Raw genomic sequence first — 26,418 nt, 5'->3', positions numbered from 1 at the left:
ACAGATTCCTAAACATTTATGCATGTACAGCAAGGCGTTGTGCTAGAGCATGGGCTCTCACCTCGTGCACACAGAACATTGTTGGGAATAATTGTCTGTCAGAAAACTTCAGTGTGAAACAGTTGTGTGTCCTCGGAAGGCCTTGGGTGCTGTGACTAGGCCTCTCTATGTGGCCCAAAAGACTTTCCCATCTCTCCTCCCCAAGCCATGTCCCACACCTGCCCTGATCCACACCATTTTGAGTATTTTTGTCTGGATGGAATGTGTCCTTGACGCGTGACAATGCCATCTTATTTGCCTGGGTAGATATATACAGTGGTACCTTGGTACTCAAACGCCTTGGTTCTCAAATGCCGAAAACTCGGAAGTAAGTGTTCTGGTTTCTGAACAATTTCTGGAAGCCAAATATCCGATGCGGTTGTCGGCTATCGTTTCCAGGGCGCCTGCACCAATCAGAAGCTGCGCCTTGGTTTTCGAACATTTCGGAAGTCAAGTGGACTTCCAGAACGGACTAAGTTTGGCGCTTTTGTTTTTGCTATTCATTTTGCGTTTTTATGGCTTTTTCGGTTAACTTGTTTTTGTGACTGTGTGGAACCCAGTTCAGCTACTGATTGATTGATTGTGTGACTGCAGAAACGGATAAAAGCCCCCTGTCCAAACAATGACTATCATCAGTGCAGGGAAGAAAAATAATAATAATTTTAATTTTTATCATCTACAATACTGTCATATTTACAGTATTTTATAGTGCAGTACATTGATTATTGCTTTCATTTTATGGATCAATGGTCTTGTTAGATAGTAAAATTAATGTTAAATTGCTGCTTATGGGGTTTTTAAAAGTCTGGAATGGATTAATCCATTTTGCATTACTTTCTATGGGAAAGTGTGCCTTGGTTTTGGAACACTTTGGTTTTGGAACAGACTTCCAGAACGGATTAAGTTTGAGAACCAAGGTACCACTGCACGTATGCATATATAAATGTCTGGTTTTTGCATGGACGAAATATAGCCTACTATACAATAGGAAGTCACACCCGTTGTCCTCCTAATGCTTATCCAACTATGTTTAATGGTGATCCTCCAAAGACAATCAGCACCAGCATTTTGTATGCCACCTTTCCATACTTAAAACCATGCTCAAGGCAGCGTACAACATGAAATTATTAACATAATTGCAAACATAACAAAAGTAGCCATGAATGAATAAAAGTACACAACCAAACTCAATTTCTCACATAAATCTAAAAGATCTAAAAAATATAGATACAAAAATATTATATCAATGACAACAACACCCCCAACAACAAAATCCCTAAACAATAGTTCAACTCAAGAGTAATAATAATAATAATAATAATACATTTTTATTTATACCCCGCCCTTCCCGGTTCAGGGCGGCTAACAACAAATTTAAAACAATTGATGCAACAACAAAAAGCATAAAATACAGTATAAAATGTGAATAACAATAAATTCAGAATTCAAAAATCAATTTAGGGAGAAAATTAGTCTTATTTGGACCAGCGAGGAGACCAGGGGAGAATTAGGGGACAATCATAAGGCTCAGGCAAGTTTGTATGAGTGAAGACAGTCTTTTCAGGCTGCCAGCCAGCCAAGCCATTAAAAAACCTTTGCCCACCTGGTCCCCTACAGATGTTTGGGGCTGCATCTGCCAGCATGGCTTCAGGGTTAATACTAGCACTTTCTGTCAGGCCCAGAAGCAATCAGGGAACCAGCACAGTTGATATAGCAATTCCGTACTCTGCTCATAATCTCAAAGAGCGTTCAGCATTCTGGCCACTGCATTCTGCACCAATTGCAGCCTCTGAACTATCTTTAAAGGCTACTCCATGTATAGAGCGATTGGAGTACCCTATTGCTGTGCATGCGTTCCATATGCTGAGAAATTTGTTCCTCGTCCCATGCAGGCTACCTGGCCCAAGTATTCCCTCTAATTAAAAGAACCCTAGCATAATTGAGCATTTAGTTGAATGAGCAATTCACTTCTGAATAGCGCAAATATTTGGATACAAGTGTGTGGTCAGCAGACACTTCATTGATATCTCTGACAATGAAGGCCCCCGTGGGAACAAAATGGGTATAAAGGGGAGAGCAGCCATTTATGGGGAGGTGAGTCATTAAATAAAAAATGGCCACAAAGGGGATTTTTCTCCGCTCCTAATAAACAGATTATCTAGGCTGCCTTCTGAGCAAATGGGTCTGGCATGGAATCAGGATGGCCAATTTGGAATCCCAACTCATTAACCTCTTTTCCTGAAAGGTTAAATTGGAATAAGGATAAACTTGCTGCATTAGGAGAATAGAAGGATATTGTGGTGATCGCTGGTGGGGCCTGTTCAGGTGGCTTTGATGCCAGGAATGCTGCCCACACCTAGGGCATTATTTTGCTCATGTGGCTGACAGGGACAAACATGCAAAACGGCTTAGGTTGCAAATGCCTGGCTTGCTGTACAGTATATAACCATGGTATTTTTCTTGTGGGGAGAGACACCTTGGCGCAGAAAATGTCTGTGCTCCCAGTGTGGAATAATCTGCAGCCAAAATCACAAATGCATGATTGCTAGAGATTCACAAGCAGAGGGATGTATGACGTCACATCCTGTAAACTTTTGTGGCAGGAGGGGGAACAATAGAAAAGTTAATCTTCTTCTTTCTGTCACTGTACATGCTCTTTTTCTTTCCTACAATGGTATAGGTTGTCAGTGAGTTCTCCTCAAGGGAGTGTATACCACTATGAGCTGGAAAATGGACTTCTGTGACTTTTAAGGATTCTTGCCTGTCTGATTTTCATCACTGTAACTGTTGAATCCTGGCAAGTCTTTTCATGTGAGTAAACCTGTTTTAATCATGTATTTCTAGTGCTGCTATTGTATCCCACCTTAGATGGGGTCATGACCTAGTTATGTGTTCTGCCTTACTAGTTGAAGACCAGTGCCTTAGGGAGTGTGGCCGCCATTATTATTATTATTATTATTATTATTATTATTATTATTATTATTATTTAGTAGTAGTAGTATTCTGAGCCGCTGTTTTGGCACAGTGCTTCCTGGCAGAATTTGGCTACGAAATACTACTGGTTTGGGGCATTTTCATACATGAGGTTTCAGTTGCTTTTGGTAACATCCCTTATGCCATGTTAAAGTCTAAGGTGGGTGTGGGGAGCTTTTGACCCTCCAGATGTTGCTGAACTTCAAATCCCATCAGCCCCAGCAAGCATTGCCCCTGGGTAGGGATGGTGGGAGCTGTCATTCAGCAACATCTGGAGGGTCAAAGGTTCTCCACGCTTCAGATAGATATTGCATTTCCTTGTAGATAAGCCTCGCACTTCATTTGCTACACATGTCTTTAATTTCCTCCACATTTTGATCAGCTCTTATGCTATCTGGGCTTCTACCTACGTGCTCCCCAAGGTCGTTTTACTTGCAAACTAATGGATGGGAAACGCCAGACTTTTTCATATCCTCTAGAAGGCTGTTTCTTTTCCTTTTGATATATATTGGCCAGCAGCAGGAGAGCAACGGATCATCTTAGATATTACTCACCTATTTTCTCACAGGTCTTTCCATGCCTGCTTCGCATTCTTTCCCAGGGTCACATTCCATTGCCGACAAATGTGCCATGTGATTCGGGTTAGAATCAGTAATGCAGTGTTTCCACCTTCACCCGCTGTTAAGGACTGCTGTGTGTGACGTAACCGTGGCACTCCTGAGATTCTTTTTGAAGGTTTTCTGTGACACGTGGAGGTGTCAATGTTGGCTGACCACAGGACTTTTCAAGGGGGAATTTTCTCTTGCAATCAACTCTTGAGTTCATCATTGGAGAGCCACAGGTGCAAATAATTTTGCCATGAGTTTACCAAGTTAATGAATAGGATAAAGTTAGGTCCATTAATTTCAGGAGGTCTACTCTGAGCAAAACTTTCTGGAGCACTGCCCAAAACATTTATTTGTAATATTTCTAGTCTGCCTTTTTCATGGAAAATGTTTGAGGCAGCTTACAATTACAGATATCAGGGCTGTGTGTTTGAGCCCCACGTTGGGCAAAAAGATTCCTGCATTGCCGGGGGTTGGACTAGATGATCCTTGAGGTCCCTTCCAACTCTACAATTCTTTGATTCTACGATATGTAATAAAGCAACAATATGTTGCAGTGTTGAGTGCTGTTGTTCAGTGTCCTCCAGAATATTCTGCCCCATTTGTCCTCTCACCCAGTTATTGTCCCCAGCCCTGTCAGTCAGTGTTCTGTAGCCACCAAGCACACTTAGTCCTTATGGGGGTCTTAGGGACTTTGTCAAACCATAGGGCTCCCCTAAGCCTTGTGAGCGGATTAGAAGAAGGAGCTATGGAGAACTGGTGCATTGGTGCCCTAGTATGAAGACCAGTCTCTTGGAGTAGCTGAGTAACTGTATGTATATAATGTTTTCAGGAACAATGGGAGTGTCTCCCCCTCCCCTATTTTCCCTTGGTATTCGCTGTTCTTTAAAACTTATGAGAACCTGACCTGGTTTGAGGGAGTTGGGTACATTTAGCCTGGGGAAGAGGAGACTGAGAGGAGATATGATAGCCATCTTCAAATATCTAAAGGGCTGTCACATAGAAGATGGGGCAAGCTTGTTTTTTCTTGCTCCGGAGTGTAGGACCAGGACCAACAGATTCAAGTTACAAGAAAGGAGATTCTGACTAAACATCAGGAAGAACTTTATGACAGTGTGAGCTGTTCAACAGTGGAACAACTCCTTCAGAAGTTGGTGCATAGGTTTTTTTTAGCAGAGGTTGGATAGCCGTATGTCAAGAAGGTTTTAGTTGAGATTCCTGCATCAGAGAAGGTTGGACAAGATGAGTCTTGAGGTTCAATCTAACACTACAATTCTATGATTCTATGATACCATGATTCAAAGTTCTGATCCAGTACTCATAGCCTATGCTTCGTGTATGTTCCTTCCCCTGATGCTATATTTCAAAATTACTGCAATGATTTGGTTTTCTTAAAATGCTACAACCCTCTGAACCCCAGCAAAAGTCTGGAAATCCAGTCCAAATTAACAATCAGATGACATAGTTAACTAATGCACTATCTATAAAGTCTAATGATTCAAATATAGGATACCAATCTAGCCAACTTTAAGCACTTTTAAAACCCCATTAATTCATCCAAGGCAATCAATGGGACTTAACAATGGCTGGATGGTGCCCAAACACAGTGCATCAGTCAAGCTGTTTGCTTTGTGCGCCAAAGGCTGAGCAAAGGCTGAAGTCGATAATGCGTTATACATTCAGTGCCGTAATTTGCTGGAAATAAATTTAATTGCAAATAATCTCTTAATATTGGGTGTACGTGTGTGATGGGATGGTATAAGTTTTACTGTTGAGAAGTCAGGGTATCAGTATATGTGTGAAAAAGGCTTAGGTAGCTCAGCTCGTCCATCTTTCTTGCTGTTTATCTGGTTCTGATATACAAATGCATTCCAGGCATCTTTGGCTGCTTTTTCTTTTTTAATCTGGATTTTAAGAATCTGGAGTCTTCCTTCCAGGAGTGGCATCAGTGACCAGACGCTGGACCTGCTCTTCCTCTCCACCACTGAAAATTGCTTGCTTGTTAGTCCTCCTATGTCTTGGCATCCTAACTGGGATGGGGTGGGAGGTGGGGTTCCTTGTGAACAAACATTTTTGTGGACGTTACATGCCTGAAGATTTCCTTTTGTTGTGAGATGTTTCTTACATATTTCTGTCAATACCCCTGAGGGACTTCCCAGTGTCATGGACATAACTTTTTTATAAGTAACAGCATGGGTTTCAGGTTCCGTGCGGAGAAGGGCGACATTGAGGAGGAAGGGTGGGAGCCTTCCCCTCCCCCTTCCCCTTCCCCTTCCCCTCCCCTCTCCCTGATCAGGATCCTGGATCTTCCCAGAAGCAGTGGGACAGTATAGATTTGGAACAGCGGTTTGCAGAGGGACATAGACAGAAGTTGGGAAGAACTGGGTGGTGAACAGCTAGGAGAAGAAGAACTGGGAGAGACTCAATGTTGCTGGAAAGCATCCACCTGCTCAGCCCAAGGTCAAGGAGAGCAGATAAGGTGGCAGCACAGAAAGCATAGCGGTTGAGAGATCAGGTTGCAAGATGCGGAAGTGACGAGGAGGGACTAGGGAGGAAGTGGGTGGAACCCTTAATTGAGAGCCCCTTCATTCCGAGGAATGGATTACTTGTTCTCTCACTGTGATCATTAAAATCTCTAACTGGTAAGAGACTCCTTTCTCTTTGTTCTGCGTATCTACTGCCAAGAGGGGGGGGGAGGGAGCTGGGTCCCTGAAGCCTGACACTGGGGAATGATTTTGTTGCAGAGCAACGCCTTGCCTTCAGAAGGTCCTGGGTTCAGTCCCCAGCATCTCCAGGTAGTGATGGGGGAATTGGAAACCCAGGAGATCCACTGTTAGTCATTTTAGACAGTGCTGAACTGGATGGACCCAATGGTCTGACTAGGAATAAAGCAGTTTCCAATGACCCATCTCTTTTATCAACTCTATACTGCTCTGTTGCACTTGGAATGGTTTTACTCATTTTAGAATTCCACTGGTTTTATCTGTTTTTATCATTTTCTACTATATGGTTGTAACCTGTCCTGGGATGGGACTGTGAAGGGTAGGCAAGAAACCTTATGAATGAGTGAAACCTTTGGAGGGCGTCAGGTAGTGGAGGTCTGGAGCGAAAGGCAAGAGCTGAACTAAAGGATGCCTCCAGGATTTTTTGGAGCCAAATATTTGGCAGTAACCTTGGGACAAAAAAGTCTCTGACAGTCTAAAAGCTAATCAGTTGCGGCAGAAATCTGCAAAGAGTTTTCACATGGCTTGGAAAGCAAAGGAGAAGAAGCCATTTTCTTTGTGAAATGCTTTCCATCTGTTGTTTGCTTTTTAAATAACCTAGATCTAATTCGCTGTGTGCAACATCAGCACTGCTTTCAAAAGGCAAATCACCAACACATGCTTCTCTCCATCACAACTTGGAACGCATATGGGTCGTGTCATGCGACACATGACAGTTTCAGTGCTTGGGAAAAGGTGGAACCTGTTTTCATCAGAGGGCAATGTAAGGTGACAGCACATGACCATTTGCCAAATTGCCCCTCATCATGGTAAGGATGGAACCTCTTGGTGAAACAATTATATTTGATACAAACAAACAAACCCTTGAGGAAGCAAGAAAGTAGTAAATATTCCCTGCACCACTTGGTGGAACGTTATAACCAACTTACTAATACAGTGGTACCTCGGGTTAAGAACTTAATTCGTTCCGGAGGTCCGTTCTTAACCTGAAAGTGTTCTTAACCTGAAGCACCACTTTAGCTAATGGGGCCTCCCGCTGCCGCCGCGCTGCCGGAGCACGGTTTCTGTTCTCATCCTAAAGCAAAGATCTTAACCCCAGGTACTATTTATGGGTTAGCGGAGTCTGTAACCTGAAGCGTATGTAACCTGAAGCGTTACCCGAGGTACCACTGTAGTTTGACTATGTTGTCCAGAATATTGCTACTAAATGTCTCTCTGAACAGGACAAACTCATTTCCCCTTCAAGGTTCACAAAACAAAAAGAAATTGGCTCAGTCCTGTGTATTGTTACTAAGTAAAAACATTGTTATTTTCAGTTGTGGGGGAGAATGACAAGAGGCAGGTCCAGTTAACCAGATATACAACTCACAACAACAAAAGGAATTCTCGGAGTATCCCAGAACATCTGCTCTACAGGCCTTTGACTTACCACAATGAGCAATGCAACCCTCTATTTCGCCGACCACCATGCACTAAAGTGAAATACTGCGTCTCCTGGGATTGTTGTTCGCAATGCTCACGCTCTGGGCTTTCCAAAATGAGGAGTCATTGGATTTGATGGAACAGGTCTAGTAGCAGAATGGTCCACTCAGAACAAAAGGCTCTCAACGTATAGAGCTGGTGGACAGAAACCAGCTACGCCAATAGACTCTTCTTATCAAAAGCAATTACTGAAGGAGGACAAAAACTGTGCCTGGGTGGTGGGCACAGGGACAAGTCAAACATTCTCAGTCCTGCAGTCACAACATTTCTAAGCACTGGCTGCTTCTCTTTGGATATCACTAACCAAAATGTTTAAGGAGTCATGTGGTCCATCTTCCTCACTGGGAACTCTCCTGGTCTCCATTAGACATTGTTTTTTTTAAATAATGTCTTCATTAGAACCATGCTGTTGGAAGTCATCCAAGAGAACCTACAGTCCATGATACAAGATAGCCAGATAATGGTCCAGGTATGGGGACATTGTGCCCCCCAGAGAGGCTGAATCTACTTTAAGGTAAATCGTGCCTGTGGAGCTGCTAAGCTAAATACATTCCGATAGCTGTCCAATGGCAGGCCACTAGTATACACCTTTTGCTTTATGGGACTATATAAGCAGCAGTGGTTATAGGAAGGCTTTTAATTTATGGCACATTCAGCTTTCTGGGTCAGAAGCATGTCCTATGCTTTTCTTGAAAGGAATCCCATGACTTTCTGGGGCAGTGCTTTTCTTTACAGTTCAGCTTAAAACTTGTAACATGCCTGCCCCGTTATAGGCCAGGTCCTATTTGATTAGTTTCCTTTACCTAGCTTTGTTTAAGTAAAGGCATAGTCTCCTTCCATCTCCATGCCTGTGACTTGTCAACGGAAGGAATTCTCCTAGTCCTCATGTTCAGCTCTGGGTTGTATTTCAAAGTAGCACCAAGTGACTTGCTTCACTGGCCCAAGGATTTCTGCATGTGTAATGGAACATTTCCCCCTCTCCTTCCTCAAAGCCTCTGCTTAAGCCATTGTAAAGGATCCCCAAATCTCTGAAGCAGATTTGGGGATGTCATGGGGCACATGAGTGGGGAGGAAAGTTACTTTTGTGCAAGCAGAAATCCTTGTGATGTTACCACTATCTATGTCCTAACCTTTATGGCCAAAGTGAACACTTCCTGTCCCTCTTATGGCATCCTTTCAAATACAGTGGTAGCTCGGTTTTTGAACTTAATCCATTTCGGAAGACTGTTCAAGTTCCAAAACGTTTGAAAACCGAGGCGCAGAGGGTGGCCTGCAAATTTCATAGAGAAAATTGAGAAAAATAGCATATACACTCAGCAGAAGCCGTTCGACTTCTGAGGCGTATTTGAAAATGGAAGCCAGTGTGGTGTAGTGGTTAAGAGTGGTAGACTTGTAATCTGGTGAACTGAGTTCATGTCTCCGCTTCTCCACATGCAGCTGCTGGGTGACCTTGGGCCAGTCACACTTCTCTGACGTCTCTCAGCCCCACTCACCTCACAGAGTGTTTGTTGTGGGGGAGGAAGGGAAAGGAGATTGTTGGCCGCTTTGAGACTCCTTAGGGTAGTGATAAAGCAGGATATCAAATCCAAACTCCTCCTCCTCCTCCTCCTCTTCTTCTGAGTTTATGGCATTCGAAAACCAAAACGTTTGTCAACGGAGACGTTCGAAAACCGAGGTACCATTGTATTACATAATTGCAACATGCCTGTCCTTATTTTTTCCTCTAGGCTTACAGACCCACTTCCCATTGTTAACATTGTTGCTCTCCCATAAATCTTTCCTTATAGCTGTGGTTCCCAGAAGTGGAGAGGGGGAAGAGGAGAGAAATGCTCCATATTGGATTGATTTGCTTTAAAATATTCTTTATCCTGCTTTTCTTTCTGGAAGAATTAAATATGGTAAGAATCAGATTTGACATATACAAAGATCACTTTTCCTCTAAGACTACTATCCTTTAATGTAGCACTTCTAATGTGAGGAGGTCACTCTGGCCAACTGCTAAACGCATTACATTAGGTTCCCTCGATGGCGGGGGGGGGGGGGAGCTCCATTTTAAGCTACACACACAGAGAGAGCAAGCTCTTTTGAAGGAGAGTTCCCGGAGTCAACTGGCTTGCTCCTGAAGCAGAACTTTCTTCCAGAGAGGAAAATCAGTTTGGTTTCAAAATGGAGCACCCCCCCTCGCTTTGGCTTCACTTAGGTCTTGCCATTGGGGAACTCCCATGTGCAGTTGATGCCAGTAGGGTTAACTTTTGCCCCACTTGCAAAATAATAATTGGGAGTTCACTTTTAAGCTAATAATAATAATAATAATAATAATAATAATAATAATAATAATAATTTATTTATACCCTGCCCATCTGGCTGAGTTTCCCCAGCCACTCTGGGCGGCTCCCAAGCGAGTGTTAAAAACAATACAGCATTAAATATTAAAAACTTTCCTAAACAGGGCTGCCTTCAGATGTCTTTTAAAAATAAGATAGCTGCTTATTTCCTTGACATCTGATGGGAGGGCATTCCACAGGGCAGGCGCAACTACCGAGAAGGCCCTCTGCCTGGTTCCCTGTAACCTCACTTCTCACAATGAGGGAACTGCCAGAAGGCCCTCGGCGCTGGATCTCAGTGTCCGGGCAGAACAATGGGGGGGGGGGTTTATGTGGCCATGTCTGCTTCTGCCCTACATGTATAAGTGCCCATGGAATGTAGTGGTTTAAGTGTTGGCCTAGGATCTGGGATACCATGCTTCAAATCCCCGCTCAGCCATGACGCTCATAGGGTGACCTCGGGCCAGTCACTGCCTCTCAGGGTCATTGTGAGCGTGAGGATAAAATGGGATATAAATGTAATAATAAATAAATGCACACAAACATCTGGTGTGGAGCACGGAAGGGAACAGCCTCATTGGTCAAACTGGGAGCTGTGCCTGGACTAATTAGGCTGGAGGGCCCCCTCCCCCCACTCATTCAAACTAATGCTCCTCCCCTTGCAAATTTTCATCTTTGGTTTAGATCAACCCACCCTGAGCCCAGTCCTACTCATCCCAAGCCAAACTGGTGAATGATCATGCAATTGAGTGCAGATAGGTGCAAGCCGTTGAGATTGCTATTATAGAGCTAATGCATCATTCAGCATTATGGAAGACAGGCGCAAGTGGAGAGAGAGTCTCTGTTTCTCCAGGGACTTTTGATGGAGGTGCACCTCCGTGAGCTCTGCAAGCCGTAACACATTGTATTCTCCCCTGATGGAGCCTGAAACTTGCGGACCGGTCCACCCAGTTTGCTGTGGGGCACTGGTGTGAACTTTGCATTTCCCCACAGAACCAACCGGTTATCTCCAAGAACCAAGACCGCCCCTCGCTTTGTAAACCTGGCATTTCATCTATAGTATGGTTACCAGATTTTTTCAATGAATCTGGGGACACCTTATTATTATTATTATTATTATAAGCTGAGAAGCAACAGGGTGTCAGTAGTGGGGATGGTGAGGCAAAAGCCCCTGGGCCCAAGCACACATGCATATTGTATAAAGGTGCAAAGCCCTTCTTTTGCACCCTGTGAAACATAAATGTGCAGTTTTTTTAAAAAAACTGGGCAACAGCCCGCTGCCTGCCCATGACTCCCAAGCCTTCCCCAATCTCCTTCCCCCTTTGTTTTGATAGATCAGGGGAGGCTCGGGAGTCACGGATGGGTGGCCATTGCCCAGGAGGGGCCAGTCTGGTAGTGCAGTTGGCTCTGGCTGCCGTGGCGCCTGCCATTTTTCCTGCACCACAGCAGCAAGCAGTGAGCAGCTCCTGAAGCCAGCCAGAGCCAACTGCGCTACCAGGCTGGCTCTGGGCTGCTGAGGCTGCTGCTGCCATGTTTCCCAGGGACAGATTTGCAAATCTGGGAACATTCCAGGGACGGAATTTGTCCAGGGACAGATTTGCAAATCTGGGGACTGTCCCCGGGAACAGGGGACGTCTGGCAACCTTAAACTATAGAGCCCCACCTTGATCGAAGGAGCCTGGGTGCTGGCTTTCTGAAGCAGCCTTTCCTAAGCAGATGTTCTCCAGATGTTGTTGGATTCCAGCATGAGGGATGCTGGGTGCTGTGGTCTAGAAGGGCACCGACTTGGGGAGAGATGGTATGAGGTGCCCATCAACTGTGGTTTGTCACTGGCCACAACCACAAAAATGACATACTTTTGTATTTGCTTTACAGCCAAACTACACCTAACATAATTATGGCCTGAGGATTTCGTTCACACAGTTGAAGGATATCCCCCCTCTCCACTTTGTATAGTCAGCCAGTAAAAGCTGTAGCACCTGCTTGAGAAAAATAGCTTATATATATCAGCCTGTCACACTCACTGCCCTCCAGCAATGTGCAGTGTTTGTCTCTGCTGGCCTCTCTTCATAGACACCATTTCAAAAAGAAGTTGGAAAAGATACAAGGGAGTCAATACCGAAATAAGAAAAAATATCCTTCTTTAATTGCAAATACATTGCATAATCACAGTCACTTTTTATACTCTCTTGTACTTCATATAATCATCATAAATAATTGTGTGTTGCATAGCTTTCTAAATGTGTACAAAGGGACAAAGCTCTGTGTCTTTTATTATTACAGAAAAAGGGAGGAAAGTAATAAAATTATGGGTCACGTTGTTAACCTCCAGTTGCTTCCGCCCGTTTACTGTGAAATATGATCTCAAAGAGAGATTGGCCACAAATCTACTGAGAATGAGTTTGCCCCAGATCCACTCATTACTGTGAGGCATGCATGGGGGAAATTCCTGGTGAACTGTCTGCACAGTTACAGACAGTCTCGGACAGGGATTGCGTTGAGCTCTCAAGGGATTACTCAAAGGTTATAGAATATTATTTCTTCCTTTCTTCTGCGTATTTGTTCATGCCAGTTGGGAAATCTTTAGCAAAAACTTTTCAATGCCTGCATCTCAGCTAATTTTTGGTTACTGCTAACTATTGCAGAAGCATACACACCAAGGGTCTAAGCTGGCATATGTGCAAATCCTATGCACTTTTAGCTAAGAGCAAGTCCCCTTGAACTCAGTAGCTCTTGCTGCTATGTAAACATGCACAGGATCAAGCCGCCTTTCTACTGAACTCAATGGACCTACTTTTAATAATGATGCTTAATCAGCAATACATAGAATCTTTGGAATTGTGGCCATTTAAAAACATGTTCTAGGGAACTGGTATTTTTTTCCTGTAGACACTTTAAGCCTTTAAAAAGCAAAAAGCAAAACTAAACCATTTTTTGACAACACAGAATATTCTCATTACACTAAGCGTTGTGAATGGTTTGATTATACTTTTCTTTTCGTAAAATAAGAGTGGGCGTGAGTCAGTCAAAGCCTGTACTTGGCTCACTCCCACTGAAAGCAATGGGACTTAAGGTCTGCTGGATCATGCCCACACTGCCTCTTCTTGCTGTTCTGCTTTCATGCCTTAATTCTCCACCACCCTTACTAAAAACCCAAGGAGCCAATCCAATTGGCCCATTGCACATGCTTTTAAGAAAAAAAGCCATCAAGTGAACTGAACTAGATTCATGAGATTTTCTGAAGTACCACTAGTGATGTGAAAGCCCTTGAGCATTGCAGCTCTCAAATCAGGACTTAGATTTAAGTAGGGGATATATTCAGTATATTCTTTTTCGAACATGGACCAGCCATATCTCATCCCCCATCAGCACTAAATTGGCATTGTGTATAAGTTGCAGCCAGGGGAATATGGAACAAGAACTGACTACATGACTGTTTGTATTTTAACAAAGATACATGTATTAGAAGTCTGATTACAGGCAATTTTATATTGCACCTAAAATGGGGATCATTCAAGGTCATTGCCTTGTGGCTGGAAAGTACAATTTATGAACTGGCTAATAACATTGACACTTGGCCACTTTCCCAAATTTCACTGTTTTGCTAAGAAAAAGGAAACGTCACGCATTTGTAGCTACCTCTGACTGCAAATTATGCCACTGCACTTGGAATTACCAATGTGTTAGGATTTTAATTTTTTTATTTTTGCTCCCAAGCAGAATCTATTATCGAGTCCACGTTTAGACAGTTTGGGGCTAGTTCTTGGGCTAACAAATAATACAGCTGGATTGTGTTACTACCAGTAAACGTCTCTGTAAAAAAGGGAACTGAGAAACTTTGGACAATAAAACATATAAAACTTTATACATTATCAGTGCATTTTTAAAATATTGTACAACTCTTTTTAACAGTGCAGTCCACAAATCATTTAAGCCACAGAATTAGTACCCAAGGTAGCTTACAGGTCACTCGGCTGTAGAAAATTACCTGGTGCACTTGAAGACCCTTGCCTACTTTTGAGCACTCATTGCAGATGTCAAATTTCCTCCTTTATGCTAATGTTAGGCCATTGCGTGAATGCAGAAAGTCCCATTCCTTGCCTTGCACACACTGTATCCTTGGTGCAACGAGAGGAAGGGAGTGCCATGGTGAAGGTGAGAAGGCAAACAATTATTTACAACTCCACGTTGTACATGTCCTCACCTTCAACTCCCACCAGCATTCTTATGCAGCATCAGGGAGTTGGGTGGCAAGGAAATGGAGGCCAGCAGCACGGCATAATTATTTGGGAGTGTCTCAACAGGTGGAGTACATCCAACTTGCTCCTTCAACTGAGCTCCTTTAAAACTGTCTACACTTTAAAGTCACAGATACAGCAGCTGCTCCCCTACTGGAAGACAAAGGAGAATGAAATGTGTTCTGAGATGTAGAAAACTTGAAGATATATGCATATAATCATGGTCAACCAGTATCCTGTTCAGCCTGCTAAAAGAAAAAAGGAACAGGAGGAAGGCAGTGCAGGTGGATGTTCATAGCTATATTTGCACAATCCTTCCTCTAGATGTGAGCAGAGTATGATATGGGAATCCTGGGTGACAGCCAAATTCCTGATGCCCCTTGCTCTCGAGAGTTGAGTTACACTATAAACAGACTCATGGGATGCAACTGTTGTTAACAAGCTAAGAGAGCAGCTGGATCAGAGCAAAGGTCTATTTAGGACAGCATTCCATTCCAAATAGTGGCTGACCAGATGCGTCTGGGATGCCCACAAGCCGGGCATGAATGTTATGGCGCTGTTCCACTTGTGTTCTGCAACATTAGTTATTCTGAAGCACGCTTCTTCTGATATGGAAGGTAATATATAGCCATCATAAACTGCTCAGCTGTAGCACTTCAGGCAGCAACCAGAAGTTCAAACATTTGAACGCTCCTTATCTTAGAAACATACAACTCCATGCTGACCAAAGACAGCATGTCAAGGAAACGTGTAGAAAGGATTGTTCCTTTCTAACACATACGTCTTCTACCTACAATCAGGTCTTGGTTTTTCATATGCAGCTCTCCACCTGCACATTCCAAGAATGGATAATTCTCACTGAGTGCTGATCACCTAGCTGGCTCTTAATTTGGTCCTGCCTGCAGTGCTAAAGTAAGGGAAGATGGTAACTTCAGTGAATCGTGTACATGGGCCCATTTCCATGGGGCTAAACTGGAATATGTGCAAGTACGCTGGCTTAAATGACTTGTGGACCACTGCCCTGCAAAGTTTTACTCTTTCCAGGTCACAAGCTCGTTTTAATGATTGCCTTCTCCGTATGTTCGGGAATCTTTTGATGCAGTCCTTTGTTTGTAATCTTCTCCGGATCCCAGATCCACTATGTCCTGATAGTTTGTAAATTCCTGAGGTAATGGAAACTCTTCAGTTGATGAATGAGTCCTGTGGCCAAACACCCGCTCTTGCAGCTCAGCGATGTCATTTCTGATGTCGGCCATCATTAGCAACAGGAAGTCAAAAGAACCTGGTGGCCCCTGGAAATATTACAGGTGTTACAATTAAGTTACTAGTCCCTCGGGTTCCTAATGACTTACAGTACATCACAGCACCAGTTTTGGATAGATTATCAAAACAGAGGCAAGGAAACCAATGAAAATTGAAGTCTGGAAAAACAATCTGTACTTGAATCTTTTCCGAATGCAAAATGAGAAATGCTTCAGTGTGTAAGAATCTGTTACCCTCACTATTGTGGGCACAGAGTTGGCTTTATATAGGAACTGAGAGTGTCTGATACGAGACATTCATGTCTTCACCACTTATTTCATTAAAAGAAACGTCAACAATTGTTTAAAGGGAAGAGCACAGAAGGCACTTATTGGGACTGAAAAACAGAGAGATGCTCACACCTTCATACTGCTAACCATTAAACAATGTCTTCAGTCTGGAGCCCCATGTGTGCTTCAGAGCAGTTCCAAAGCATAAATGAAGACTGTTCTAACTGATTGCAGTTGGAGGGACAAAGGGATACAGGTATGGGAGAGACTATTCCACCCATACAATTATCAGAAGCCCTGGAAGGCAGGGGTCAGTTTTTCAGCATTCCCATGCCCAGTGCATTTGTCTGGATGGGGCAATCATGAGGTGCAGATCTTGGTCACCGTAGCTGTTAATATTAGTATATTTAACAGTGTTATAGGAAAAAGAAATATATGAAGCAGCCCTTCATTTCATGCTGTTATGGGTGGTATCCAGCTAAACAGTTATGCTAGCACAAGCACTTTGGGCTGTGCAATGGAACTTTGCCTTTTCTCTCCCCGTGCACCTCCTAAATTTGATCTGGGGGAAGGGGGGTTGGGAGCAATCCTGCAACAGATTTAGAAGCACATGGGGGCAACACAGAGCGAGGAGGTGGAGGGGAAGTTATGTTGTGTAGCTCAACGGGTTTATGCTAGTGCAACTGTTTAGTTGGATACCCCCTCTTTATGTTGTAGCATAGAATTGTAGAGTTAGAGGGTCGTTTAGTCCAACCGGTAGTATGTAAATAAACATTTGGAATTGGATAAATAAATAACATTGCATTGCAATTGGATAGGATACTTACCGGTGCTCCTTTTTCTCCTGGTGCCCCTCTGTCACCCTGTAACAAACATCATTTTCATTGATTAAAATGGAACCATAACTTGGAGACCTACTCCATCCTTCGAAAGCAACCTGCATCAAAATGTCCCTTCGACTCTGTAGAGACCTCATCTCACTTTCACCATGCAAAATCACTTATTGTGTTATCCTGTGCACGTCTACTCAAAAGCTGGTCTCATAAAGGATGGTAGCATTACAACAGATTGATTTAGGTGTCAATCAAGATGCATTTGTTTTCTCAAGCATATGAAACTGGTTGAGAAGTGGGTTGCTGCTTGATTGTAATGTAAAGGTAAAGGGACCCCTGACCATTAGGTCCATTCGTGGCCGACTCTGGGGTTGCGGCGCTCATCTCGCTTTATTGGCCGAGGGAGCCGGCGTACAGCTTCTGGGTCATGTAGCCAGCATGACTAAGCCGCTTCTGGCGAACCAGAGCAGCACATGGAAACGCCGTTTACCTTCCCACCAAAGCGGTACCTATTTATCTACTTGCTCTTTGACATGCTTTCAAACTGCTAGGTTGGGAGGAGCAGGGACCGAGCAATGGGAGCTCACCCCATCGTGGGGATTTGAACCGCTGACCTTCTGATCGGCAAGTCCTAGGCTCTGTGGTTTAACCCACAGCGCCACCCACGTCCCTGATTGTAATGTAGTTTCTTTCATACTTTGATATTTCATTTATGATACTTATTTTAAATTGGTTTCCCCCCCAACCACCTCTACTATGGATTTGTATATTTTTAATATACTGTATTGCTATCTAACAACCTGGAAACCTTTGAGTTGAAGGCCAGAAAACAAATTCAATAAACAAATGTCTAAATAATCGTTCAAACCACACATTAAGTGATCTGAAAAGTTACACCTGAAGCAAAGGTTAAGCGTTTGAACATCCTACTGAGTTCAATGGGACTTTCACTAGGTGTATTTCTGACTGAGTTCAGCAGGGCTCTCACACTACTAAGTGTGAAGCCTTGATTTCATTTACCATTTGTTACATACAAGTTAAGTATCATATTTCCAATCACAATTTTTTAATCTGTTGTAAGTATTCAAATCAGCAAATTGAACCAAGCTTTGATGATTATTCCAGAGCAGGGAAAAACTCTGAAACAACTTCTCCCCAAAAGCCAAATCCATCTGTATTGGGAATAGTTCCAATCAAATTTACTATAAAGTAAACGGAACAGTAGATTCATTTACACCCTAGACGTAGGCTAAAAATGTTTCCAATTAATATAGCAGATGGACAATATCATGATAGCATGGAACCTTCAATTTCAAGACATATCTAAGGAGATATGGCACTAATTTGTGATAAAAGATAAACTGCAATGCTCAATAGGATGGATTTGTGGCTCCATTACTGTATCAGGATTTGGGTCTGCAGCTGTCCTGAGCTTGGGAGATATCAGGGGTATCAGGTGGAGATTCAGCCTGTACATGACTATCAAACTGGTTAGGAAGGAACAACAGGAAAACAATCTATATTAGCAGGCAGTCCATGTTGTATGCCCAATTCATACAGAAGCTCCCTTGCAAGGCACTCTCACACTACTCAGCCACAAGGGGGCTCTGCTTGTTGTTTCTTGGGATAGGCCAGCTTTACTGCTGCCTTCCAATTAGTTGGGAACTGGGAGCAACATTTCATAAGACACATGCTAGAGGGGAAAGAATTGCTTGCTCACCTTTGCTCCATCTCTTCCTGGTGCTCCCGGAGGACCCTGAAAAACAAAACCACAGTCCTTATGAACATGCAATAACACAACCAATTCGCTGTGTGCATTTATGGAACGGAGGTGCAATACTGACCACGGGGCCCCTTCTGCCCTGTTTAATATGGGACAGGTCTGGAGAGGGTCCCATAGGCCCCATTGCTCCTCTAGGGCCGGGCAGACCCGGAGGGCCAGGAGATCCAGGAAATCCAGGGCTCCCTTGCGGACCTGTGGCACCTGCAATAAAAGTGAGATGGTTAAGGCTGTCAGTGGGTTCATATATGTGGCTGGTGAATGGGGGCTGACCTAAGACAATGGGAAGAAGAAGAAGAAGAGTTTGGATTTGACATCCCACTTTATCACTATCCGAAGGAGTCTCAAAGCAGCTAACATTCTCCTTTGCCTTCCTGCCCCACAACAAACACTCTGTGAGGTGAGCGGGGCTGAGAGACTTCAGAGAAGTGTGACTGGCCCAAGGTCACCCAGCAGCTGCATGTGGAGGAGCGGAGACGCGAACCCGGTTCCCCAGATTACGAATCTACTGCTCTTAACCACTACACCACACTGGCTCTCACTTCTCAATGGGGAGAAGCAGCACCCTTGCTTTAGCTTATATCTCAATTGTTGGGAGACTAACCAGGAGCCCAGAGGTTTGCACCATCTGCCTTGTATCTTGGCCAAAATAAGATCAATTCAGCTCAAAGATTATGATGCAATGACATAAACAAAACAAAACAACCATGTTACTGATTGATTGATTGATTGCATTTTCTCCAAGGAGCTCCAGGAGGCTTATATGTTTCTCTCTGCTCCTTCTTTTAATCCCCACAACAAGCCTGTGAGGTAGGCTAGACTGGGAGAGAGTGACTGGCCCAAGGTCCCAGGTCCCAGTCCGGCACTCTAACCACTCTACCACGCTGACTCTAATGATATTGCGCTTTATTGCACAGCATTACTTCAATGCTGGTTCTGAATGTGTTTTTATTACTTTGTATTTCACAATGATGTTTTTAAAATGTCGCAAGCTGCCTTGATTCCCAGCTTGCAAGGAAGGTGGGATAGAAATTCAATAAATGGAATAAATACTGTAGCTCTCTATGTCTCCTGCATATAAAGAGCACAAAGAGTGAGTTCTGACAGGTTGAGCTTGGCAAGGAAAGTTGAGAAACCTCTCAATTCCCAGTCCAGAGATTCACTAATCACTAAACAAATATATGGCTTGGAAATCGGATATTTTCAGTTAGGAGAGGAGGTGTGGAAGAATCAAGCTTGCAGCACCTTGGACAGCTCCTGGGATGGGATAAACCAGATGGAACAAGGCATGCTTTGAGGCTCTAACACTGTGTGTGGTTGTATATGTGTGTATACGTATTTACCATATATGTGTGTGTGTGTGTGTGTGTGTGTGTGTGTGTGTGTGTGTGTGTTGATACATGGTTGTTCTTACTCTAAGCTCCTTGTATGATAAACATAAAAATTAGTTTAACTACTTTATTGCTTTACCTGGAGGACCCTGATCACCTGGCTGTCCAGGAGGACCTGGTATTAATGTATTGGATGCAAGTACTTTTTCTCCTGTGATTGGTTTGCTAAGGTCAGCAGCATTATTTGGCAACAAAGCAACCTGCAAGAAAGAAAGCACCATAAACCATTAGCTACGCAGCATATTCAGTGACACCTAGTTGAGTTTTTGTTGCGTATGACTTGGAAGGCAGCACAAAATGAAACCCGCAGTTCATGACCCAGCTACTAATTCCATCAGTCTATCCTCTGAAAGAGCCATGGTGCTACACTTCGACTGGGAAGCTCACTGCTATTTGATGGGTAACTCAAGGCACAATCCTAACCCCTGGCCGCCAGGGGTTGGATGTAGTGGCGTAGCTGGCGCTGCATCTACAGACTTGGAACTTGCATCTGTCGTAGAGGAAGGTTGGGTCAGGAAAAATGCCCCTTTTCTGAGCCAGTTCCTAGGATGGAACAGAAAAGAGGCCCAGATCAGGTCTACTGGCATCATGTGATAGCAGCATGGTAGCACAGGAGCCTCTCTGCTCCAAACCATTCTTCTTAAGAACTTTCTGTGGGCAGATACTGGTGCCAGCTCCTTCCTGCCACTTGGGAAGGTGTGCTGGGGCACTTCTCTCTGACAGAGCTTCTCTGTTGGTGGTTGAGCTTCCTTCATGGCATGTGTATCTGAAGAAGTGTGCATGCACATGAAAGCTCATACCAATAACTAACTTAGTTGGTCTCTAAGGTGCTACTGGAAGGATTTTTTTTAATTATTTTATTTATTTTGTTTTGTTTTGACTATGGCAGACCAACACGGCCACCTACTTGTAAGTAGATTTATGGCAGAGGTCAGTGGAGCCCAGCAGAGTTCTGGACATGGCGGATCAGGGGCTTGATTTGCGCTGTTCCCTATTCTCTCTCCACCACCTTATCTACCTCTCAGAGTTATTGTGAACGGGCAGCTTCAAGGAAGCAAAAAATACCCAACATGAAGAAGTAGACAATAGTCTAGTTACAGGTAGGTAGCCGTGTTGGTCTGCCATAGTAGAAACAAATACTTCATGCGTGTATCTGAAAAAGTGTGCATGCACACGAAAGCTCATACCAATAGCCAACTTAGTTGATCTCTAAGGTGTTACTGGAAGGAATTTTTTTTATTTTGTTTAGACAATAGTCTGGAATTAATAGCTTTACCTTTTGTACCTGGGTACATACGTTGCAACACAATATATATATATATATATATATATATACACACACACATACCCTTCTCACCAAATATTAATGGTGTATGGTGTGTGTACAGTACATGTAAGTTTATTTTTTAAAAATTAAATCTCTGGCTGCTGCTTCAGAGTTCTTAAAGAGTCGTATGTTATCCTACATTTGAGCACTATGGATAAAGAGATAATGTATTTTGATTAAACATAGGCAAGCATAAAAACTAAAGTGAAAATTCACCCCTTAGTTTTTCACAGGGAAGGATTCTAGACTTATTCCTGGATTCAAATTTTGGCTGAATAGTAGTAGTTTTAGTAGTAATTACTGTCTGCTCTGACTTGTAGCCCCCCATCCCCAAAGTCTTCAGCAGAGCTCTTATTCAACCTTGTTACAGCAGATTGCTTAAACCAGGGGCCTGAAACCTGCAGCCACCCAGAATCCTTTTTATTCCAGCCTCCATTACCCTCAAGGGCCTAGGACTTGCCAATCAGAAGGTTGGTGGTTCGAATCCCTACGACGAGGTGAGCTCCCTTTGCTTGGTCCCTGCTCCTGCCAACCTAGCAGTTCGAAAGCACGTCAAAGTGCAAGTAGATAAATAGGTACTGCTCTGGCGGGAAGGTAAATGGCATTTCCGTGCACTGCTCTGGTTCGCCAGAAGTGGCTTAGTCATGCTGGCCACATGACCCGGAAGCTGCACGCCGGCTCCCTTGGCCAATAAAGTGAGATGAGCACCGCAACCCCAGAGTTGGTCACGATTGGACCTAATGGTCAGGGGTCCGTTTACCATTATCCTCAGCCAATGCAGCCCCTGTGGCCAATGATCAAGGACGATGGGAATAATGAACAGTCTTTTGGATTAGACCAAACAGAGGTGCCAGAGACTGAACCTGGAATCTTCCGCATTCAAAGCACTGAGCTATGGTGTTTTCTCTTCCAAGGGCTCAGAATACTTACAGGATGAGAACATTTTCTTCCCTTGCTGAGTGTACATATATGCAATTTTAGTTTTGTTGCCAATTCGTTTATTTATCTCGAACAGATAAGACAGGCACTTTCACAAAGGACATGTAGGGGCAACAGATGCCAACCTGCAAATTCAACATGGCCCTGAAGCTCATGCAATGTATGCTAAACCAGCCACTCCTGTCTACTCTCTTTTCACTATATCAGGGTCAGAAGCATCTGCCCTGTGCTTTGATGATGAATATTATTATCTTAGCCAGACACGAGCATGCACTGATCTAATTTCTATTCCATTCCACTTTCTTGATTCAGGCTTGGAATCGCTCTTGAAAATGATCTCACTCCCAAGTCTCTCTTCATGCATGAATCTTTCTTCACAAGGAAACAGAATACCTCCCTACAATATTTTCAAAAGGGACAATAGTCACGGAAATGAGATCTAACCCCCACCATGGCCTGCATTACATGTACTTTTGAAGAAGTTCTGTGCGGAAACCATTGCTCAGTTGGCTTGGCGATGGATCGCCTGGGTCCAGGCTAACACTTATTTCTAATTAAATGCATACTTACATGTATCTGCACAAGCAACATGTGCAATGAGAGCTATTCCACACATGGGAATGCTTGCATGCCTGGATTGCCTGCTATTTATTTCTTTTGGCAAAGGGCTCTCCCTCTCTCCGACTAGTTTTGCAACTCTGTCTAGGGGGATGATGGGGAAGAAGGGTTTTTGTTTTGTTTTTAAATGTATCTCTGAGGAATTATTTCCATTATATCTGCACAGAATCCCTGAGTGCTGCAGAGAATCCTGGGGCACCATTTAGGGCAAGAATAGGCAAACTCGGCCCTCCAGATGTTTTGGGACTACAATTCCCATCATCCCTGACCACTGGTCCTGTTAGCTAGGGATGATGGAAGTTGTAGTCCCAGAACATCTGGAGGGCCGAGTTTGCCTATGCCTGATTTAGGGCTTGCTTCACAGTGGCTATTCTCCAGGTGTTTCGGAATTTCTTCTGATATAATGTGAGCTGAGAACAGGACCAAGCACTCCACACTGAAGGGAGAGATCGGTGATTATAAGCAAGCTGTGTTCCAGGGAAATTTGCTTACCACTGCTGATATTCTATCCAACGAACTGCTAAAAAGGAGCTATTCTGGGCTCCTTTGGGAGGAAAGGTGGGATATAAATTTAGCAAATAAATGCATACATATACAGTAAGCTTCTGAGAACTCCAGAACTGTCATGTCCATCAGGCAGCAGCTGAGCTCCAATACTTCACTATTATTTTGCAGCCCCATTTGCACACACCATTCACTGCAAGCTCTTTCTTATCTCCCCATACTGCTCTAAACCCAGCACTGTAGTGTCATTCTGGTGCATCTTCTTGGGGGTAGGGAAATGGTGGCTTCTGGAACACCTAGAACACCCCAGAACATCTACTGCCACCCGAAAAGCCCCCAAAACATATTAGGAATCCCACCCCGCTTGAAATCACTCCAAATTTCAGCTGCCTTTTGCCCCACCCTCCAAGATTCCAAGTCTAGAGTTGGAAGATTCACACTTCAAGCTTAGCCTCACATCATGCTATCAGATTCCTGATGATATTGGCCAGGGTGAGTTTCTCTTGCATGAGATAAAACACAATACGGTTCCCTTGCGGATTCTTCTTTTGAAGGTTTTACAGAATAAAACTGGCTTCGTAGTCTTATATTAAAACAAAATAACAAAACCCTGGAAAAGGACTCTTTCTCTTCTGTCCTCTAGCTGAATAGCAAGATCCACCACACCTAATATATTTTCCCAAACAATCCCATGCAAAACACACATGACAACCTTCACAAAACTCAAGTTTTCACATGTGTCTCAGTTTCACATGTGTCTCAGATTTTAATGTTATTTTTAAAAAACGATAATTACCATGCGTTGGGAGAAAAATAGATACCGCCCCCCGGCAATCTGTCACATTATATAGCTTTGAAATGAATAATTGCCCATAAAATAATCTAGAACTGATTGTCATATAGAAAACATAGCATCCATGCTCTTTCCTTTGAGGATTTAACCTCTCCTGTATCAGAAAATAGTGTGTGAAAAATATTTACAGTTCAACTTCATTATGTGGGATTCTATTAATGTACCCCCAAAATATGGTAAATACAAAATGTGATTAAACCGACACTTGTAAAACTGGCCACTCATTGCTCTAAATTAAGATTATTCTTCTGAACTATCTTTTATGAAAACATCCCCAAGTGACTGTGTTTTTTTAAGCCTCCAAGGAACAAGATTGCACCGTTTCCCTAGAAGACAAATTCACTTGCTGAATTTCTATATCTGGGTTTATTGTTTTGCAGCAAACCTATGAAATATCTTATTTAGAAACTTCATTCTGGCCAAGCCCATTATGTCTTTCTTCTCAACTCATGTCAGCGGCGTAGCTTGTCGCTAGGGTGCCTGGTCCTGCAGCCAGGGGCGGGGTGAGCCGGCCATGGGGGCTGGGCGCGCTGTATGGATCCTATCCGCCGCCTCCCCCTCAGCTGTACGGCAGCTGAGGGAGAAGCGGAGGGCAGACGCAAGTCCCACGCTGCTGTTTTAGGCAGTGTGGAGCCTGCAGGCACCCAAGCCACCAAGTCACTCCCAGGAGAGACGCGTGGCTCAGGCACGCTGTGGTAAGTGCCAGCCCCCATGGTGTGGCCCCCAGTGCCAGCTGCGTTTCGTTACGTTTGTTGACTAAACTAAAAAAAACTAAAAAGTTTTGTGAGCCCATTTTTTTTATATAAAAAATTTACAAAGTCATATTTTTGTCATTTTGTCACCGCCCCTCAGTGATGACACCCCACGCCTCGGCCACTGACTCTTGTACCTTTTGTTTCAGTTGCAACACTGTCTGCTTGATTTGATAGAACTCCTTGCAAGAGGCACAGCAGGCCCCTGGTTTCACCACGTTATCAGCCTTCTCAGAAAACCCTGCAAAAAGGGGAAAAGAGAGAGAGGGAGAAAGAGCAAATATTCCAATGCATTTTCCCCCCAAGAGGGAAGAAAACAAAGCAGGGGAGAGAAATGCCAAAGAAAGCTGTGCTGGGGTGATGAGCCTTTGAAGTTTTCCTTCCTGGCCATTCCGTGAGAGGAAGAGGTGCCCTTGGTATTAACAACCTTTCCCAGTTGTGAATCACCATGAAAGGCTGCACAGATCCAGCCTAAGCTCGCTGCAAACAGTCTTAGCAGCAGCTGTTTCCAGTTAGCAGGTCTTAATGCCCTTTTGTAAAACTCTTTTTATATCTGGGGCGGGGGGGGAGAGTGTTTACCTCTCTACTTTTATCTGAGTCTTTACTGTACAGGACCCACAGTGATTTATAATCCCCCTTCAAGGGCCAATTTTTGTATGCTGTAAATTGTGCCAATATCTCATGCAGCGAGACCTTTTGCTTGCAATTTGCACAAAGCCGGCCTTTATCACCACTGATTATGTTTGCTGCGCAATGGAACACTTCATGGCAGAAAGGGTCAGAGCCACAATCACAATAAAAAGTAACTCTGAAATATCTACTGGTTCATTGCTGGAGCCACTGAAATGCAGAGAATAACAAGAGAATGCAAGAAGTATCAGAATAAGACGCTCTTTACAGAGCTTTAAATCTTTAGGAAAGGCACAATATACTCAGTGCTTTTCTTCTGGAAAAAATGGTGCTGGTGCTGAGTACCCATGAGTACCCACAGAAAAGCACTGAATGTACTTATTAATTCTTATTATCGGCACCAATCAGGTTGAGGCTAGAAGTAAATTGAGGCAAGGGTGGGCGGACTCCCTGCGTGACGGGCAGGAGTCAGATATAGTCGGGTCAATTCCAATGCCTTAGCCAATACCGCTTATATTCTGTAATCAATAAAGTTGTGGCCTAAATTTGCCCAATAACATTAACCTAATATCTGTCTCCTTGTGTCATCAACGAGGGGTTGGTTTCGGGGTCTCGACACACAATTATCGGCAACAAACAGGTTGAGGCTAGAGGTAAATTTGTTAGAGGTACAGTCGTACCTTGGATCTCAGACACCTTGGCTCCCGAACGATCGAAACCTGGAAGTGAGTGTTCCGGTTTTTGAACATTCTTTTGGAAGCTGAATGTCTAAGCGGGCTTCTGATTGGCTGCAGGAGTTTCCTGCAGCCAATTGGAAGCCGCGCTTTGGCTTCTGAACGTTTTGGAAGTCGAACTTCCGGGATGCTATATATTTG

At 43.7% G+C, this 26,418-nt stretch overlaps 1 protein-coding gene and 1 long non-coding RNA gene across 3 annotated transcripts in view; one reads left to right on the top strand and one right to left on the bottom strand.

Moving 5' to 3' along the window:
- The first annotated feature begins 1,511 nt into the window (after positions 1-1,511).
- LOC309380247 lies at positions 1,512-22,918 on the top strand. Its single transcript, XR_014172766.1, has 2 exons — positions 1,512-2,850; positions 22,499-22,918. It is a non-coding gene; the product is annotated as an uncharacterized lncRNA (long non-coding RNA).
- Positions 12,271-26,418, bottom strand: part of CCBE1 (collagen and calcium binding EGF domains 1) — a gene marked incomplete at its 5' end in the record, with an annotated part of 139,415 nt that continues 125,267 nt past the window's right edge. For both annotated transcript variants that reach the window (XM_081929906.1, XM_081929907.1), the window contains 6 exons: positions 12,271-15,676; positions 16,744-16,779; positions 18,470-18,505; positions 18,594-18,733; positions 20,000-20,120; positions 25,051-25,154. In XM_081929906.1, coding sequence (XP_081786032.1) covers positions 15,443-15,676; positions 16,744-16,779; positions 18,470-18,505; positions 18,594-18,733; positions 20,000-20,120; positions 25,051-25,154 — 671 coding nt within the window. In that variant the 3' untranslated portion in view covers positions 12,271-15,442. The remainder of the gene's footprint in view (positions 15,677-16,743; positions 16,780-18,469; positions 18,506-18,593; positions 18,734-19,999; positions 20,121-25,050; positions 25,155-26,418) is intronic.

The sequence above is a fragment of the Podarcis melisellensis genome, assembly GCF_964234715.1.
Source record: "Podarcis melisellensis genome assembly, chromosome: 11".
Classification (NCBI taxonomy): Eukaryota; Metazoa; Chordata; class Lepidosauria; order Squamata; family Lacertidae; genus Podarcis; species Podarcis melisellensis.
This window is presented reverse-complemented; position numbering and strand designations above follow the sequence as displayed.